This window comes from Notechis scutatus, chromosome 6 (assembly GCF_049901735.1).
Source record: "Notechis scutatus isolate UNSWTSFEM ecotype Mainland chromosome 6, rNotScu1.2, whole genome shotgun sequence".
Lineage (NCBI taxonomy): Eukaryota > Metazoa > Chordata > Lepidosauria > Squamata > Elapidae > Notechis > Notechis scutatus.
The window spans coordinates 64,175,540-64,194,062 of record NC_142014.1 but is presented as its reverse complement, the minus strand read 5'-3'; the positions used below and the strand labels follow the sequence as shown (position 1 = coordinate 64,194,062).

The window sequence follows — 18,523 nt, the reverse complement described above, 5'->3', positions numbered from 1 at the left end:
CTCGACTATGTATCAGAATGGTCAAGCAAATGGCAACTTCAAATCTCAACAAATAAATGCTCTGTCTCACATACTGGCAAAAAAAATCAGAAAATAAAATACAAGCTGAACAGTCAAGATCTTGTTGATGACCCAAGCTCTGTAAAGGACCTTGGAATACTCATCTCTAATGATCTAAGTGCTAGAGCCCACTGCAACTACATAGCCAAAAAGGCATTAAGAGTTGTTACCCTAGTTGGCAGTGTTACAGTGTTTCTTAATCCACTCCCCCTCCCCACCAGCCAGAAAGACATTTTTTAAATTGAGCAAAAAGAAAAATATATATATATATATATATATATATATATATATATATATATATATATATATATATATATATATATATATATATATATATATATATATATATACAATAATAGCCAAAGGGAGCCTCTATCCTAAAAAAAAAAAAAAAAATCAAAAAGGAGCAAATATATATAAAAGAAAATTCAGTCCGGTTAACTACAAAGTCGCGCTGAAGTTCCAAAAAAAAAAAAGTAAGAAATAGAAAAAAAAATCCAAGCCTCAATTTGACATCCCTTTAAAAAATGCCACTCATACAGTTTTGTCAAAGAAAAATCTCACAGATTTCTTCTTATATTCAGAGTGTCCTTTCAAAACTCAGCTAATTAGCAAAAAAAAAAAAAAAAGTTTCTCACCCAGCCGACATACTTTCACTCTCAGCTCTTCCTTACCGGAGCTGTCCCTACTTCAGCAGCTATGGAGGCTGCCTGTCCGCCGCCAGCAATAGGACTTCTTCCGGATCGAACCAGGGACTTTGCGATGTCCCTGGGATCCAGGAAATGTGCCCTACACGGTCACCATCTCTACGGGACGGTTTAGGTCCGTTAGGACCGACCGGGGGCGCGAGATTACAGCTGTAACGCCGAAACGAAGCTCTCCTCCCCGGCTGGCCATTACTCCCTTTCCCAAAGGCGGTTGCAGCGGTGGTCAGAAATGGCTACCTCGGGACTTCCGGTTTGCAACCTTTCGGAGGCGGAAGGGATTCGTGACCGCGCGATCCCTGCTGCGTTCACCGTCAAGGTTTCCCCGATCCATTTGGATCTGGGGGATATAGCTGCCCCGCAGAGGCAGCTGAAGACAGGGGGGATCCGGCAAGGGGTTTGGGGGTGTCGCAAATCCCCTCCCCTACTGGCTAAACCCCCTTTTCCCAAGGCGGAGGAACGGCGGTCAGCAATGGCCGCCACGAAGAAAGCTGCAGCCGGACAAGCAGGTGCAGGAGGGAGGAAGCTGAAAGAAAAGTGAAAGTTGATTCTAACCGGGACAAGATGGGAGAAAATGACTTGGAATCTTGAAAGCTGCTAAGTATATATTGTTCCCTGTGAGAGTTTTTAAGCTGCGAATATTCTAAAGGGGAAAGTTTTTTCTTTATTCTACTCTCCTTCTTAAAGTGACAGCGGAAAAAAAAAACCTTTTTGGCTGTGAGTGGGAAGGGAGAGTGAAAAAAAGAATTAGAGCAAAATTTGAAAATAAGGAGAAGATTGCCTAGAATTATAAAGAATTTAAAAACTTCCAAAAAATATATTTGAAAAGGATTTGTGATTACTTTAACCCCAGAAAGAGAAAGTGAAGAAGAAGAAGGTATCTAAAAGAAATAGTCTGTTTGGATTGTTTGGTGACTTTGGAACCTTTGGAAATTACTTCTGATTAAATCATCTGGGTGGTTGTTTGGAAAAACTTTTTCTCTACACAATGGCATAATCTATGGATGAATTGGAACTTATATATCAAAAATTTGAAAGAGAAAAACTAGGAGGGGAAGATGGTCTTGACACTATTTTTCAATACTTGGAAATGGCGGTTTATATTTATATGAAGCAGAATGAGGATGATAGGGACAAAGAAGAAGAAGAAGAAGCCATCTTTGATGAACAAATTACTTTGACTGGAGAAGAGAAAAAGCAAGAGAAAAAGGGAAAAAGGTCTTTAAGATCTGGAAAAATAGCCCAAAAAGAGAAGAATAAGGTGAAAAGGGGACATTATGTTAAGAAACAACAGAAAGGGGGAAAGCAGAATAAAAGGGAGGTGGAGAGACAAGGGGTTAAAGAGGATAAGGAGAAGAAGAAACAAGAAAGAAAGGAAGGGATGAGAAATCCTAATGGTGGGGAGCAAGATGTTAAGAAGAAAACTTTTTTTAGAGATAATGGATAAGCTTTATGGCTAAAGGGATTCTAGAAAGATACATAAGACTGCATTGTTATACTTGTATTTAGAAGTAAATATAGAAAATTAGAAACAATATGTAACCTAAAATGTGATAAAATATTTAACATAAATTAGTGAAATTTTTGGTTAAGAAAAGGGAGTACTGTAACGAAACATGATTTAAAATTGTGATGTGGGGGAGGGGGGTGGTAATAATCTTTGAAAAGCATAAGTGTTTCCTAATGAAATAATGAGCTATAATATATGATGAGGGATATAATATATAACTATGGAAAATAGGGCTCCCATAAAAGTATGTGACTTAATTGAAAAGTAATGATTTAAATGTTTAAGATATGAATGAATATTAATACTAATGAATAGATTTGTATTATTTTTGATAATATAGTATAATTTTAGAATGTACCAGACAGAATCCCAATATATGTCATGTGTTTTATATTAAGTATTATAAATGTAGGGGAAAGAGATAAAGGTATCATACTCCATATAGTGTACAGGAGAAGTTTTTTCTTTTTTTTTAAAGAAGGAAAATAAAGGGCTGGCTGGAATAGAACAGACAAAGAATAATAAATATTATAATATGAATTGAGAGGAGATAAATAAAATAAAATAAAATTGAGAAAATTTAAAGGAGAGGAGAAGACATATAGAAAACTGAAAATGTTAATAAGATATGAAATGGTATGTAAAATGAATATGAATTTGAATTTGTGTCTGTACCAAGAGTTTTAACCCGGGACTAATCAACTTTCAGATAAGAGATTTTTTATGCTTTTATGTTTTGTTTTATGTGTATCTATGTATTGTTTGTCTTGAAAATAAAACTTGTTTAAAAAAAAGAAAAAAAAGAAATGGCCACCTCAAAGAAGAACCCGACCGGACAAGACTGTGCAGGAGGAAGTTTAAAGGAGAAAGCTTGACTGACCGAGTTGAATGGAGAACATCTATTTAAGGTACCTGGAACCTGAATTTTAAAGACTAATACTATTCCTAAAAAAGATCTCAAGCAGCAAAAGAGAAAGGGAAAGGACGGAATTGGCTTTTTTTCCTCTCACATTGACAGTTTTAATTGTCTTGGAACGTTAAGAAGAGATTCGAATAAGATATTGATACTAATCCACTTTGACATTAATAGGCTATTTTTAGCTGAAAATAAACTGTCAAAAGGATAAAGATTCTTGGATAATTTAAAAACCTTCTTTAAAAAAGAAAGAAAGCAGAGGAGGGAAAAAGGAAACAAGGGGGTGGAATCTGGAAAATGGAGGAGACCACCTGGAACTTTAAAAAAAATCGATAGTGGAATTTTAACAAGGCTTGCAAGAGATACATTGTAGCTGAAACTTTGTTACAAGATAACAAAGCCCCTGGAAAGAGAAAGTAAGAAAAGAAGCAAGAAACAGTTTTGGATTATTGGATGATTCCTGGAATTTTGGATGATGAATCCTAATGAAACAAAATAAAATCAATTGGGGGTTGTTTAAATTTTTTTTAAATGGCATCACTCCTTGAAGAGTTTAAAATGAAACTTAAAGAACAAAAAGAAGAAGCACAAGACGGAAGAGGATCTTTTGGCTTCATATTTCAATTTTTAGAAATGGAGATTTTGAACTATGAAAAACAACAAGAAACGCTGGCAGAACAAGAAGGGCAGGATAAAGAAGAAGCCATATTTAATGACCAAGCAACTTTAAGCGGGGCAAAAAAGGGAAAGGAGGGGAAGGGAGTTAAAAACTTAAGCATTGAAGCAACAACCAAAAAAAAGAGTAATTTGAAAAGCAATTATAATACTAGGAAGCAGAAGGGAGGATCACAGTAGGGAGAATCAGATAGAAAAAGGAACAAAAAGGGTTGTTGAAATTCATTTTCCCCCCTCATTAATCTGATGGGCTGGTTGCTGGAAAAAAAAAAAGCAAGGTTATGGCCTACACTTGAAAGAAAACCGGAAGCCTTTAATTGTGGTCTGTCTGGCAAGAACAAAGAATGCTTAGTCACAGAGAATATGCATGTGTAACATTTGTAGCAATTCTAGGTGATAAGAAGACTCATAACAGTAACAAAGAGTTAGACATCCTGCATAACTAAGCTAAAAGTTAGGAGTAGAGATGGCCTGGAGCAAATAGAATGTGCATTAGATAATTCCTGGAGCATTCATTAGCCAAGGTTTACAAATAGGGATGGCTAGAGACTAATAGAACAAATTGTTAGATGATTACTAGAATGTTTATTACATGATATTTCTTATTATCCCGCCTTGTCCCACCTTCTGCTTTAGTGAAACTGTATAAAGCTTTCTTAATCCTTTGTTCTGGGCTCTTGGCATTTTGGCCAGGATCCCTTTTTATAGAGCATTCCAATAAAAGAAAACAAAACCTGTACCTCACATCTGGTGTCCTTCATTGGCCTCACCGAGCAATCGGAAGAGAAGGGCCTTAGTAAGAGAAGTGACCAAGAACCCAATGGTCACTCAGACTGAGCTCCAGAGATCCTGTGTGGAGATAGGACAGAGTTCCAGAAGGACAACCATCACTGCAGCCCTCCACTGATCTGGGCTTTATAGCTTTATAGCTAGATGGAAGATTCTCCTCCATGCAAAACACATAAAAGCCTGCTTAGAGTTTGCAAAAAAAGATCTGAATAAATAACTGTAAGGAACAAACTCTAAGTGGGCTTTCATGTTTATGGAGCTTCTCAGTCATCCAGATCATGGTTGTCCCAAGGGTGCTTCTTTAAGAGGCAACTGAACTTTCTGGTTTTTTTTCTTTGAAGACGTTTTGCTTCTCATCCAAGAAGCTTCTTCAGGGCTTTCATGTATTTCATACTTTCTGAATGCACTGTGAATGTTCCCTACTGGTAGGTCTTGATTAATGGGATTACAAAGCCCACAAAATGGCTGTATTATTCAAATATGTACTATTCAAGTGATACGTCTATGGAAAATAAGGTAATTGTTTCTGGCTGGAGGGAAATAACCAATAAAAAAAATTTAAACGTCTTTTTTGATGTTTGTTAATAAAATATACCAGCAAAAGATTAGAATACGCTTAGAACAATTTTATATTCCACTAAGCCGAAGTAGTTATAGAAAGCAAAGCCAAAGAATTCTGAAAACATTCTCCTTAGATAGACAGACAGACCTCACAACTAATTTAAAATAAATACATCAGGAGAACTAACTACAAGCGGGAAGATGAAGACATACACCCAAAATGCTCCTGCACGTGACAAACCTTCGGCAGTTTTTCCGCCCCAGGAAGGACCGTACTACAGTACCCGCCATGCTTTGCGCCGACGCCGGCTACCATTCTGGAGACGGGAGAGCGCGCGCAGGGCCTGTTGGGGGAGCGCGCGCGCGTGTATGTGTGTCGGCGGCCGGGGAAGGTGGCAGAGCAAGCGCCCTTCCCTGGCGCCTTCTCCTCTTTCTCTCTCTTTCCCTTCCCCGTCCATTCATTGCTGCCCTGCGGACTGTCCGCGCCCCATCTTCTCCGCCATGGAGGCGTTGATTCCGGTCATTAACAAGCTGCAGGACGTCTTCAACACGGTGGGCGCCGATATCATCCAGTTGCCGCAGATCGTGGTGGTCGGGACGCAGGTGAGGCAGGCGGGGCCTGAGCCAGGGTGACCTCCGCTCGGGCTGGAAGCGAACAGATGCCCTTGGGGGAGCCCTCCACCCGTGGGGGTTGGCTGGGAGAGCGGAGTGTTTCAGTGGGATGCGGGTGCAAGAGAGGTGGGTTTCCTTCCTGATCTGGGGGGAGGGGGGTGTTTGAGGGAAGGAAATATTGGCCGGCCAATGCGAGTCTTGCAAAGTGTGGGGGTTGCGGGGTGGTGGTTTGTTGTGGTTGTGGTTATTGTTATTCTCTACAACTCCCAGCGAGTCTGGGAGGTGTGCAAATTTTAAAAATGCATTTATGGATATTGCAGTTGTGATTAGCATTGGCAGCCTTCCAGTTGTAGGACTGGAAGTGAGCTTTATTGTAATTGTATTGGAGTCTTGAGGTGTGCAGGGTTAAGTTTTTATATAAATAAGTTAAGCGGTTGTGATGTGTTTATTAGTGGTGTTAAGAGCTGTATTGACATAAAAACCTTTGCTTTCTTTTTTCTTTTTGGAACCACATGTTACATTCCCCTCCCAGAATGAAAGAAATCACTCTCAAATAGGAAAAGCATGCAGAGAGACTCTTTCCAGTCCTGACTTAATTAATATTTCCCCCTTTACTAGCAAATTAAGGGGAACACAACAGGCCTGAAGGCTGCAAATAGGCAATATAAATTTTTGGGAATAGCACCCTAAATCAGGAGTCCTACAGCTCATTGAACCCTTCAGATTGTTCATCAATTCCCAAACATTGTATGAAATTTTGAAAAATAAATTCTACTTTAATAGCATGACTACTAACAGTAATAACAGTAACCTCTTGGATAGTGTCAGCAATTTTGGGGGATTGATACTGACCACTTTGGGGAAAGCTGCATCAAGGCTACATTGTAAGGTTATCAAAAGGTCTCTGGTGGTTTGTTTTGCTGTTAAATCCTAAGGATGGGATTAGTCGAGTTTGTTAAACAATATTTAAACTGAATAGGAGAAGATATTTGGAAATATTGCAATGGTGTTAAAAGTTAATGCATTTAAATGTTGAGCAGATAAAATCCTGAGCTAGTTAAAGCTAAAAGGAAAAATGGGAACATTTTGTCCCTATGTATTAAATAAGAAAAGTTTGTATGTTTTTGTGTTTGGTTTAGTATGTGCTGTCTGGAGCTGCTGTGCATGAAGATTTATCCTTGCAACAACTGTGTTAAATAAAAGGTCTCTTTGCTGTCACTTTATAAATGAGGAAATGCACGTTGTAAACACATGGTCTTGTATAGACGTATATAGGTGCTGTGGAGGCATTTGGAAGTGATAATAAGAAATATTTTATTCAGAGAACAGTTTGGAGGTGATGCTATAAACAGGGATTATTCTGTCAGTTGCTTTCAGGGGTGAGTAGCTAGGAAAATATAAATGCCACACCCTGTTCTTCAGAGAAAAATATAAATTGTGATTGATAAATCATGGTTAAAATTATAGAAACCATAAGAGATCAGATCTCAGTGATAAGAATTCAGGGATATAATGTGAAAATTAGAGAATATGAAAATCACAAAGTTAATATATTAAATTTAATTGTCACTCACCTTGTCTAAAGTGATGCTAGGCAGCTTATATTTTAATATATAAATATAAAAATTATAAATATAAAAACAAACTGACAAAGGATCAAATACATGTGTAAGGGATAGCATTTTCCAGGAAAAAATAGAGCATTTTGGTTAACAGATTTGTATTATTTTTCCATAATATATACAGGACTAAGTTTACTGAAATCTTGCTGGTGCTGCTAAACTTGTACAGTGAAAGGTTGAAGATCTCAATCTTCCTCTCTTATAAATTGAGGGCACATAGCAGAGTAGAATTAGTAGAAGCTTGGATGTCTATGGAGATTATCAATTAATCCAGGTCATGGTTGCCCCATAGGTGCTTTTCCAAAAGATGACAGGAGTTGATTTCCCCCCCCCTTGAAAATGTCTCATTTCTCATCCAAGAAGCAACTTCAGAGTTCTTCAGAGGCTTGAAATTATTAAGTCATAATGAGGAGGAGGTACAGAAAATGTTTCTCATTGATAGGCTAATGGCTCTGTCTGTAGGCACTTCTCAAAAGAAATGAGTTCTGTAAAAATGGAATGTGTTTGCATAATTGTCTATAAACTATTTCACTAGTTTGCTACATGTGCTAGTTCTGGAGGAAAAGAACAATATATTTCAGTGACTGTCATTTTTATTTGGCCTTGTCTGTAACTTCCAATTAGTATCAGTTAAATTCCTTCAAGCATAACTTTGTACCTATAAAGACAAGAAACTTGATTTTTTTTTAAAAAAAAAGTTGGAATCTCATAGAAAAGAGATATATGTACATACAATCTGAGTTTTTTCATAGCATGAATGCAGACTTTATAAGACATATATTGTAATGTGTCATCCCCCCCCCGCCCCCGAAACAATAGATTTATACACTTTTTCCATAGTATATTCAGGGCTAAATTTATGAAATCTTTTCTCTGTCACAGCTAAATAGAGGAAGGTTGAATATCTCAATCTTCCTTTTCCAGAAACTTTCTAGATTCATATCTCCCTTGCCTTGCCTTAGTATAGCCCTATGGTAGTTTTCTTGCTCATTCATTCATTCATTCATTCATTCATTCATTCAAATTGATCAATCAATCAATTTCTATAGTTGCCCATCTCAGTCAATGATTCTGGGTGGCTTACTGTTCAAAAATATATTACAGTTAAAACAGTAAAAATATTTTAAAACAACAAAAACCAATGAAAACATCTAGAATAAATATACAAAGCTCTTATTGCTGCCACCTATCTTCCTTTACCTGGCACCCTTCCTCCAACTTTCTGCACTTCTACCTTGAATGCTTTCATCAATCACCAATAAAGAACTCACCTTCTGCAAAATTCTTAGCAGAGTAGCACAAGATGCCGTTTAAGATTTCAAGTATATCATTTATATCATTCTCTGAGAAGCTGACAAAAATGGGGTGGTTGTCATGACTATAGTGGGTTATATAAAGGAAGACAACTTTCCAATACAGCATTCTACCAACTAACACCTTTAATCATATTCCACAGCTTCATACCAAAGAGAATTAGGCAATCTGATGAAACATACAAGACTGCATCTACATGAAGATATCCTAGGGTCCCCGATTAGGCAATGTCTACCTATTTCCCAAAATGCATAAGCCAGGCATCTTGGACATTCCATTTGTCCCAAGTTGTAGAACTATGATAACTGGAAAATCGGGCTTGGGACCAGGTTATCTGATGGGCCATCTCTTGCCAGTCACATACACCCAACCCACTAGAGCGGGAGACAAGGAATGTTGTGGGTCCTGTCCCTTAAGGAAACACAACTGGCATGATCCAGAAGAAGTGCCTTCTCCATGGTGGCTCCTTCCCTTTGGAACATCATCCCTCTGGAAATTAGATTGGCCCCCACTGACACTCTTTCAGAAGGCCTGAAGATGTGGTTCTGCCAGCGAGCTTGGGAACCCAGAGTGGGATGGAGCCCATTAAATGACTGGTACAAGTGTGTGTTGTTACCAGAGTGGGGAGTTATTTTATTATTTTAATTAATTTTTATTTCTTTTATATTGTATTTTTATTTCTTGTAAGCCGCCTTGAGTTGCCATGAGCAAGTAGTAAAATTTCCAAATAAAACAAATAATGTAACAATGCATTACATTGTACACACCATATAGCAAAGATTTTGCGTTATGTATTCTAAGTGGAAAACAAGTTTATGTGCATATAAATATATTTGATGAATATATCTTTTTAAAGAAGTTATTGATGATAATTCTATGCCATAGTAGTTCTGCTAAGTCACATTTCCCAGAAATCCTATCATCAGTGGTGAATAATGAGCACTATTGGAGTTGTAAGTCTGAATGTAAGTTCGACCCTGGATATAATTGGATTTGTGGGATTTAATTCAATGGAAACATATTTTAACTGTAGGATATAAATTTAATGAATAAATGAATGTCTCTGAAGCATACCATAAAATACAGGTCTTCAGTTCCCTTGTTTTCTCTGTGTCTTCTAGGGCCTGGATCCTGACCACCCAGTCAGAATTAGTTAGATGACTCCCTCTTATTGTTGGTTTGTCTTGTCATCCTTTTCTGCCACCATATATTGGTGTTGGTACTTAGTTGCTTGCTTTCTTCCTTACAGTCTTATTGTATTATTTTAAAAAAAAAATCACCTGTAATTATTTCCTACAGATTGATATAATTTGGGGGCAAGAGCATGGAAATATTTTGCCATTGCCATCTTCTCCCTCCCCTCCCCTCCCCTTTAGTCTGTTCTGGAGCCCTGGACAATCTTGGTTGTTTCCTATCCTAGATCTTACCAAGTCCAATTTTGCCAAAGCCTTTTCTAGATAAATGAAGATTGGCTAGGTTCCATCAGTTCTGTGATCTTATTATAAAGGCTATTCATAAAATGTCTTGCAAGCATAGTAGTAACCTGAGTCCAAGAGTTGATTTCCCCAAATATAACAAAAAGTAATGAGCAGACTACAAATTTTGGAGATTGAAGTTGAACACATTTAGATATGGCCAGATTGGAGTCATAGTTTAGTCAATAAATAATTTCAAGCAAGATAAAATTGGCCTTTATTTAGAAATTTTTACTGCTGTTAGAAAAGCATGGCACCGTTTGTGCCCATATAAATAGGAAAGCCAGACTTATCTTCTAATCGTATAAAGTAAAATTAGGAGTAGGATTTGTAGGCTTCTGAGATATAATTTTAGCTGGGTGAGGCACTTTTAATCCTTTGCCAAATATCCCAAAGGTGTTCTTTTTAAGACGCAGCTGGACTTTCTGGTTTTTCTTTGAAGACATTTCACTCCTTATCCAAGAAACTTCTTCAGCTCTGACTGGGTGGTGGGGAATGGAAGGATTTATACTCCTTGCAGACAGCTGGTCATTTGCATCCTTTTAGCAAGTTGTTACAGCAACCTGGAGGTTAATCTGTGTTATCAGGGTCAATTGAGTAGTGCAAATGGGTGTGGAGCCTTCTTGGAGCTGTTGAACTGTGTTGTAAACAGGAGACAGGTAGTGTTGTATCTCTCTATTGAGAGAGGGCTGTTCAACTTTGACATAGATGGCTTCTTTAACCCTTCTTTCAAACCAGCGGTCCTCTCTGTCCAAAATGTGGACTTTGCTGTCTTCAGAAGAGTGGCCTTTGTCTTTTAAATGCAGATGGACTGCTGAATCTAGTCTTGATGGCTTTATTCTCCTATGTTGTGCCATGTGTTTATGAAGTGGTGGTTTTGTTTCCCCAATGTACAGATCTGCACATAGCTTACTGCATTGTACTGCATATACCACATTGCTCAGTTTGTGCCTGGATGTTTTATCCTTGGGGTAGACAAGCTTCTGCCTTAGTATATTCTTGGGTTTGAAATGAGCACGTTTCTTGTGTTGGCAGAAGATCCTCCTGAGCTTTTCCAATATTCCTGCGACATATGAAATGACAGCATTGCTTGTTTATTGTTCTCTTCATTGTCTGTTATGGAGGAGCTCCTGTAGGGTCTTTTTTGAGATTTGATGAAGGCCCACTTGGGGTACCACATGTTCTGAGAGCTTGCTTGATATGTTCTTTCTTTCTTTCTTTCTTTCTTTCTTTCTTTCTTTCTTTCTTTCTTTCTTTCTTTCTTTCTTTCTTTCTTTCTTTCTTTCTTTCTTCTTTCTCTCTCTCTCTCTCTCTCTCTCTCTCTCTCTTTCTTTCTTTCTTTCTTTCTTTCTTTCTTTCTTTCTTTCTTTCTTTCTTTCTTCATAGATGTTTGCCAAATACATTTTTAAACGGCTAAAGGCCAAAGAAATGTGGATTCTGTTACATTGGGGTAAAGTCTTATATAGATTTTCTAGGTGTGCTCTGACATAAAATGAAATAAACCTAGAAAGTCAGTAAAAGCTAAAATAAAGAAAATAGGGTAGCTAAAAATGAATATTTTTAAAAAGTACTTATTTTATCAAAAACAAAAGTTTGCTGGCACATACTTATTAATAAGTGTGTAAAAGGCTGTAATCTTAGCATAACCAGTTACTAACAGAAAAATGCCAACAACGTAATTCAAATATCAAACACACTGTAGCTCATAGTTTTAATGAAGAAATCTTGTTTAGGCTCCTTATGTATGTATGGAAAAAACCAAATCCATTGAAATCTTTAAGTGTTACATCAGTTGCATTTTAAAAACTTTAAAACTACACAAATGTTAAAAACTGAAATGCAAAGCAATGTATGTCAGTTATTAGAGTTAATTAGGATATGTGTTTATTCAGAAAATTTGTGTAGTGTATTACAGAATAGAAAAGAGTTTAAATGGAACTTGGCAACTTTAAGACTTGTGGACTTCAACTCCCAGAATTCTCCAGCCAGCTGGCTGGAGAATTCTGGGAGTTGAAGTCCGTAAGTCTTAAAGTTGCCAAGTTTGGAGACCTTTGATATATTGTAATCAAATAGAAACTCTGTAATGTTATTTATTTCCCACCTTTATTATTTTGATAAATAACTCAAGGTGGCTAACATACCTAATATTCCTTTCTCTTCCTGTTAATCCATCCTGAAGGAGAGTCTTGGCTTATCATTAAAATTTTCTGATTCCAGCCTTTGCTTCAAGGATGCTAGTTAGGATGATGGAAGTAGTAATCCTCCAACACATGTGAAGTTGTAACCCAACGTTGAAAAAGGTTACATCTTGATTGACAAAATTAGTCACAGAGAATACCACACCTTCAGTTTACGCCCTAAATCTAATATGTGACCAAGCTCCCATACCTTGTGTTCCCTATCTAGATCAAGAAAACAATAAAATAGTTGAAGTATTTTTCGTAAAGTGGTTTCCTGGTCTTGTGATATATAGGCATAATGTCCAAAGGTTCCTGCTTTTCCTTCCCTTTGTGAGAGATAGACCAATCTCACATAAGAAAATTTTTGGTAACTTAATTATTAAAGAAAAAGAAAAAGAAAATACAATGTTCCAGATTTTGTTTGTTTGTTAGGATGTCTGAGAAGATATTAAATACATTTTAAATTAATGCTGCAGATTACAAGAAAGTGGTATAGAAATCTAACCTCATTTATACAGGGCAGGGAAGGACTGGGGATATTCCACTTTGTTCATTACCTAGAGCCTCTCTCCCTCATAGGAATGTACCTGTGTCATTGCTGGTTACATCATCTCCATCCCTCAAATTATTTAATGTGCAGAAATGGAGAGGATTCACCTAGTGTACACCTAAAAGGGTTAAAGTTGGAATAACCCAAGGCCACTGACTTTGAATTATATGTGCTAATTACCAGTAGCACTGTTTCCAGTGACTCTGGAAAGTTCTATACTTGTTCTATAGTACTGCAGTTAATGTAAACTGTTGCTTGCTATTAGTATCTTTCTCTGCTCAGGCATGCCGGTTAACTTTTTAAATGTTCACTGATGATTAGTAAATACATATTGGGTGATAGTTTTGCTAATTGAAATGAAGGGTGTTTGTGTTTGCTCTCAGCTGGGGTTGCCTGGGAATGTACTGGAGGCAAACTTAACTGGAAATTACTCATAATTACAGTATCTTTTTACTGAACTGCTTTTCTTGGCTAGCCAGATTTGGCGCATTTATCTTTTGTAAGGCAGTTTCTATTATAATAGCAGTAGCACGTAGATTTATATACCACTTCATAGTGCTAATAGAATACAATTGCCAGCACTTCAGGCAGGACTGCAGAAACTTGAGATCCTTTACCTAATGACTACTGGAGCTGCCATTGCTGAGTAGCATAGTTATATGATGTTTTGCTTAATGACTGTTTGGATAATGACTTAGTGACAAAAATCCAGTCCCCATTTGGGCAGTTGAGCAAAAGATACCAATAATGGATTTAAGACAATGTCTTGTTGAAGGTTGGAAGTAAGTTCTTAACAGGTAAGCATGATTTGACAATAAAACAAATTACCCAGAGAAGTCATAGTCTTCTGTTTAGTACATACAGGTGTTCAGGTAAGGCTACACAGTTATTTGTGAGGGATGGTTTAATATACAGTCAGCTGCTGTTTGAATCTGATGGCCTAAATCTGTGATGGCGAACCTATGGCATGTGTGCCACAGGTGGCACACAGAGCCATTTGTGTGGGCAAGTAAGCCCTAGCCAAACTTACCTGCACTGTGCATGTGCGCACCTCCCAGCTGATTTTTGGCCCGTTTGAGGCCTTTTTTGACCTCCTGGGGGCTCAAGGAAAGCCTTTGGAGGCCGAAAAACGGGCCTTCCGGAAATACCGGAAATGCAGAAATAGGCCCGTTTTTCGGCTTCCAAAGCTGCAAAGGCTTTCCTTGAGCCCCCAGGAGGTCAAAAAAGGCCTCAAACGGGCCAAAAATCAGCTGGGAGGTGCGCATGTGCAGTGCAGGTAAGGGGAGGTTGCGTGCGCATGCGCGGGGGGGGGGGGCTGAGTGCATTGCATTGTGGGTGCTGGCACGCTTTCGGCACATCACAACAAAAAGGTTCACCATCACTGGCCTAAATGCTTCCTCCAACTCTGTTCTGTAATCTGTTTATCATTCTATGACATGAAGGTGGTAATTCTTTAACAGAGAAAATTTAAAGTGGGTGGTGGACATGAAATGATAGTAGTATTGTACCTTGAATCTGGATTTAAATTTTCTTTGTGATGTACTTAGATTAACCAGCAAACCACAAGAATACCCAGTATACCACTTAGTAATTTTAATAATCACTATTAAGTAAGTGCCTCTGCTTTTTGAGAACAATTTCTTTCAGTCATATCACCACCGTGTCCCTGATACTCCTATATTTTTGTCTCAGAGTTTGACATCATTTATCTAATCGAACTTGTTTGCAGTCCATAAATCATGTGTCCTAATACAGGTGGATGGTGGATTATTATTTTTTCTGCAACAGGTCAACATGGCTACTCCTATTTCTTAGGCAGAAATTTCTTATTTCTGTCTATTATCTTGCCTCTGCAAGATAACTTTGTTCCTGCTCTGGTTTATGTTTTGAGAAAGAACAGATAAATGAAACAGACACTGATTAGTTGTTGATTCTTTACATCCCGGAGAATACTGAATGAAGAAATTTACAGTGCATTTAAACTGTGTTTAATATGATTCTGCAGGGCCATATAAGATTTTCTTTGTTTTTCATTTGTTAAGCATAAATATTAAACACAAATATTTAGTTTATTACTTATTAAATTATTGTCCTTCCCACCTCACTGTCAAGTGACTCATTGTGGCTATACTACAAGAATGTGACTTCTGCTTTCTCTTTTTTCCTGGTATGGTTTCCTTACTAATTGTGAAATCTGCTTTCTGAAACTGGTTTTGTTGATAACTGTTTGGTGTTGATGAAACAATGGTGTATCCATTCATGCTGCTTAAGATGATCTAATTAAAGCAGGGGTGTCAAACTCAATTTCATTGAAGGCCACATCAGGGATATGTTTGACCTAGGAGGGCCGGGTGGGCGTGGCTGACTAGGTGGGCATGGCCATCTTGACGCCACTCACTGGGTGTGGCTGACTCGGTGGGTGTGGCCAGCTTGACGCCACTCACTGGGTGTGGCTGACTGGATGGGCATGGCCAGCTTGACACTACTCCCCAAACTGCTGGCATGTTTCCTGTTTGCTTTTCGGTAGACTGGGCTGAAGCAATGCGAGCCGACCCCTTACATTTTCCAAGACGGCCCCGAGGGCCAGATCTGAACACATCATAGGCTGGATCCGGCCCACGGGCCTTGAGTTTGACACCCCTGATTTAAAGAGTCTTATATGGTAGGGTAGCGACTAGTTTCAAAGGTTCTTTTTTACATAGTTGCAAGTGAAATAAAAATCCAAAATTTGAAAAGTATATTTAAAGGGGAGTTTACTTCAAGGAATTATATTTTAATGTGTTACTTTTATGTAACTAGAATGCTTACACATGGGTCAAACTTTGCAGGTCATCTTCTCATTGCAGGTCCAGGTAAGAGTGATAAGTAGATGTCAGTGACAGCAGTAGGGAAGTTGTGTGCTTGTTTTTGTGTTGTTATATTCTTGGCAGATTTAAATAGACAAGGTACACTTAAAAAGCAGTCAAAGGAACTTGGTGTATAGTATATTAAAATGGTTCATATCATTATGAAAATCAGCAAATACACAATCTCAAGCCCCAAAATATTCATTTTCACTTATACCTTGCCTTCCCATTAAAGAAGGCACCTAGGACTCTTTTCCAAGCACCTGATTCAACAGGTAACAGTTTTAGTTGTCCTCTGAAACTCAGCAACATAATATTAACCGTACATCACCAGGAATTTTCTGCACCGTTAGTTAGCAATAGATTCTGATTTAATATATTCATACAAAATTACTGAGCATCTTGCACACTTCACATCATCTCTCCCCCTTTGAATCTGGATTGCCAAGGACAAACCCACCTCAATGGGAGTTTATTTTGATGACTGAGATGAAAGAAACTGTCCAAAGTTATTGGAATGGTGGCATGAGTATTTAAGTCCTCTCTTCTCATTTTCAGAGCAGTGGCAAAAGTTCTGTACTAGAAAGCCTAGTTGGAAGAGATCTGCTCCCAAGAGGCACTGGGATTGTTACTCGAAGACCCCTCATCCTGCAGCTGGTACATGTTACATCAGAAGAAAGTCGGAAAACCACTGGAGATGAAAACGGTAAGGCCTGCCCTCTGTGCGATTAGTGGATATTTAAATGGTGATTATGAGGCTTTGTCATGCAGTCAACACGGAGAAGAAGCAGTACTTAAATTTCTCCTGTGCCTTAGGTTTTTTAAATTACTATTTTTCTCCCTTTAAGTATCCTGATGTTGAAGTACAGGTAGCAAATTGCAACAAGAATTCAGTAATTTTATGTCTAAGGAAGTTTATATATGGGGGGAAAGAAAGATCTAATGAAATAAGTTTATATTGTATATGGGTATATGAATGTGTTCAATTAATCAATCAATCAGTTTATTACAGTCTTAGACCAGAGACCAGAACAAATAAAACACTCAGTAAATATACAATTAAAAATTCTAGTATAAAATAATAAATAAGAACTAAAATCTATAATAAAATCCAGTCTGTCCATTATACATGGTCTAACTATACTAACATTACAATCCATAAACTCTGTGGCCCATTGTAGATCCATTGCTAAAAGGGAAAAGATTAAGCAGTGCAAAGGGTTTGCTACATTATAGTTATATAACAGTGATGTGCTGAAAGCGCGCACACACACGTGTGTGCCAGCACCCACAATGCAGTGTGCCTCCCCCCGCTCATGCGCACGCAACACCCCCCATTCCCCCTTACCTGCACTGTGCATGTGCGCACCTCCCAGTTGATTTTCGGCCCATTTGAGGCCTTTTTCGCCCTCTCAGGGACTCCCAGGGAAATACCAGAAGTGACGAAACAGGCCCATTTTTCATCCTCCAAAGGCTGCAGAGGCTTCCCTCAAGCCCCCGGGAGGACGAAATGGCCTCCCCTGGGCTCCAGAGACCCTCCAGAGGCTGAAAACGAGCACTTCCGATATTTCCAGAAGGCCCATTTTTGGGCCTCCCGAGGCTGCAGAGGCTTCCCTCGAGCCTCTGGAGGCTGAAAATGGCCTCAAACAGGCCGAAAATTAGCTGGGAGGCATGTGCATGCGCAGTGCAGGTAAGTTTGGCTGGGGTTCGCATGCCCGCACAAATGACTCTGCATGCCACCTGTGGCACACATGCCATAGGTTCGCTATCACGGTTATATAACATAACTATGGTGGAGAAGACATGTGTTTGTGACGAATCCCCAGTATTGCTGTGCAGAATCTGGCCACCTGCGCTGTATTTATGGACTGTTCATCCTTAAGCAGCCACTACAAGATAGGTAGTGAATGTGTTCTAAAATATGTTTATTTCTTTTTGTACATGTAATGTTGGGGGAATCAAATTTAGGCATAGTTTTTTAACAGTATTTTAGATTAAGGGCTCTCCAACGGTGCGCTATGGAACCTGGCAGTTCTTTGAAAAGTTGATGAAGGTTCTGTGCAGCTGAGAAGGTTCATTTGCATGCAGCCAATTTTCTATCCCTAGAATTTTGTCTCTCGATTAGGGTTTTGGGAAATGAATTTTTTGAACAGGTTCTACAGCCTGAAATAGTTTGGAAACTCCTGCTTTACAATGTTCAAAGCACTTCATTGACAACTTTCACTATATCTGACAGCAAGTTAGGATATATTAGTATTATATTGTATTATAGTCAGAGCTCCAGCATCTGGAGACACTTTCTCATATAAAGAAGGACCTAAACAGTGATTACTACTTTCTAAAGCTCTACGAACATTTCTTTACTGTAAAAGCAGGAATTTGTCCTCTTGAAGAATCATCCTTTTTTCTTAATCTTTATGTTCAGGTTCCCCAATGCCCCATGCTTAATCAGAAGATTAAGAGAATGTAATTTGCCCTTCTGGGAAAATGATTTTAATTGGGCAACAGGGGAAGTGGAATATATTGGACCTGTTTTTATTATGGAAAGAAAAAAAATATCAAGAAAATACATTATTTGTATGACTAGTATTTGAATTTTCCCCATATATTTCTCTCAATGAAAAATACCATGAAAGGTTTTACTGAAATTAAAAGCTTTAAATGATAAAAGAAAGATAAAATGTTTTTGCTGTCCTTACAAAATATATT

The 18,523-nt window shown here is 38.2% G+C and overlaps 2 protein-coding genes across 8 annotated transcripts in view; one reads left to right on the top strand and one right to left on the bottom strand.

Moving 5' to 3' along the window:
- DHX58 (DExH-box helicase 58) overlaps positions 1-5,526 on the bottom strand; it is a 30,797-nt gene extending 25,271 nt beyond the window's left edge. The window contains exon 1 of the mRNA XM_087968530.1: positions 5,400-5,526. The gene's annotated coding sequence lies outside the window, so the exon portion shown is untranslated. The remainder of the gene's footprint in view (positions 1-5,399) is intronic.
- Positions 5,527-5,557: 31 nt separating this feature from the next.
- Positions 5,558-18,523, top strand: part of DNM1L (dynamin 1L) — a 47,747-nt gene continuing 34,781 nt past the window's right edge. Inside the window, exons 1-2 of one of the 7 annotated variants that reach the window (XM_026695082.2) lie at positions 5,558-5,818; positions 16,373-16,520. In XM_026695082.2, the coding sequence (XP_026550867.2) occupies positions 5,585-5,818; positions 16,373-16,520 (382 nt within the window). In that variant the 5' untranslated portion in view covers positions 5,558-5,584. The remainder of the gene's footprint in view (positions 5,819-16,372; positions 16,521-18,523) is intronic. The other 6 variants (XM_026695081.2, XM_087968527.1, XM_087968523.1 and 3 more) reach the window with 6 other exon arrangements.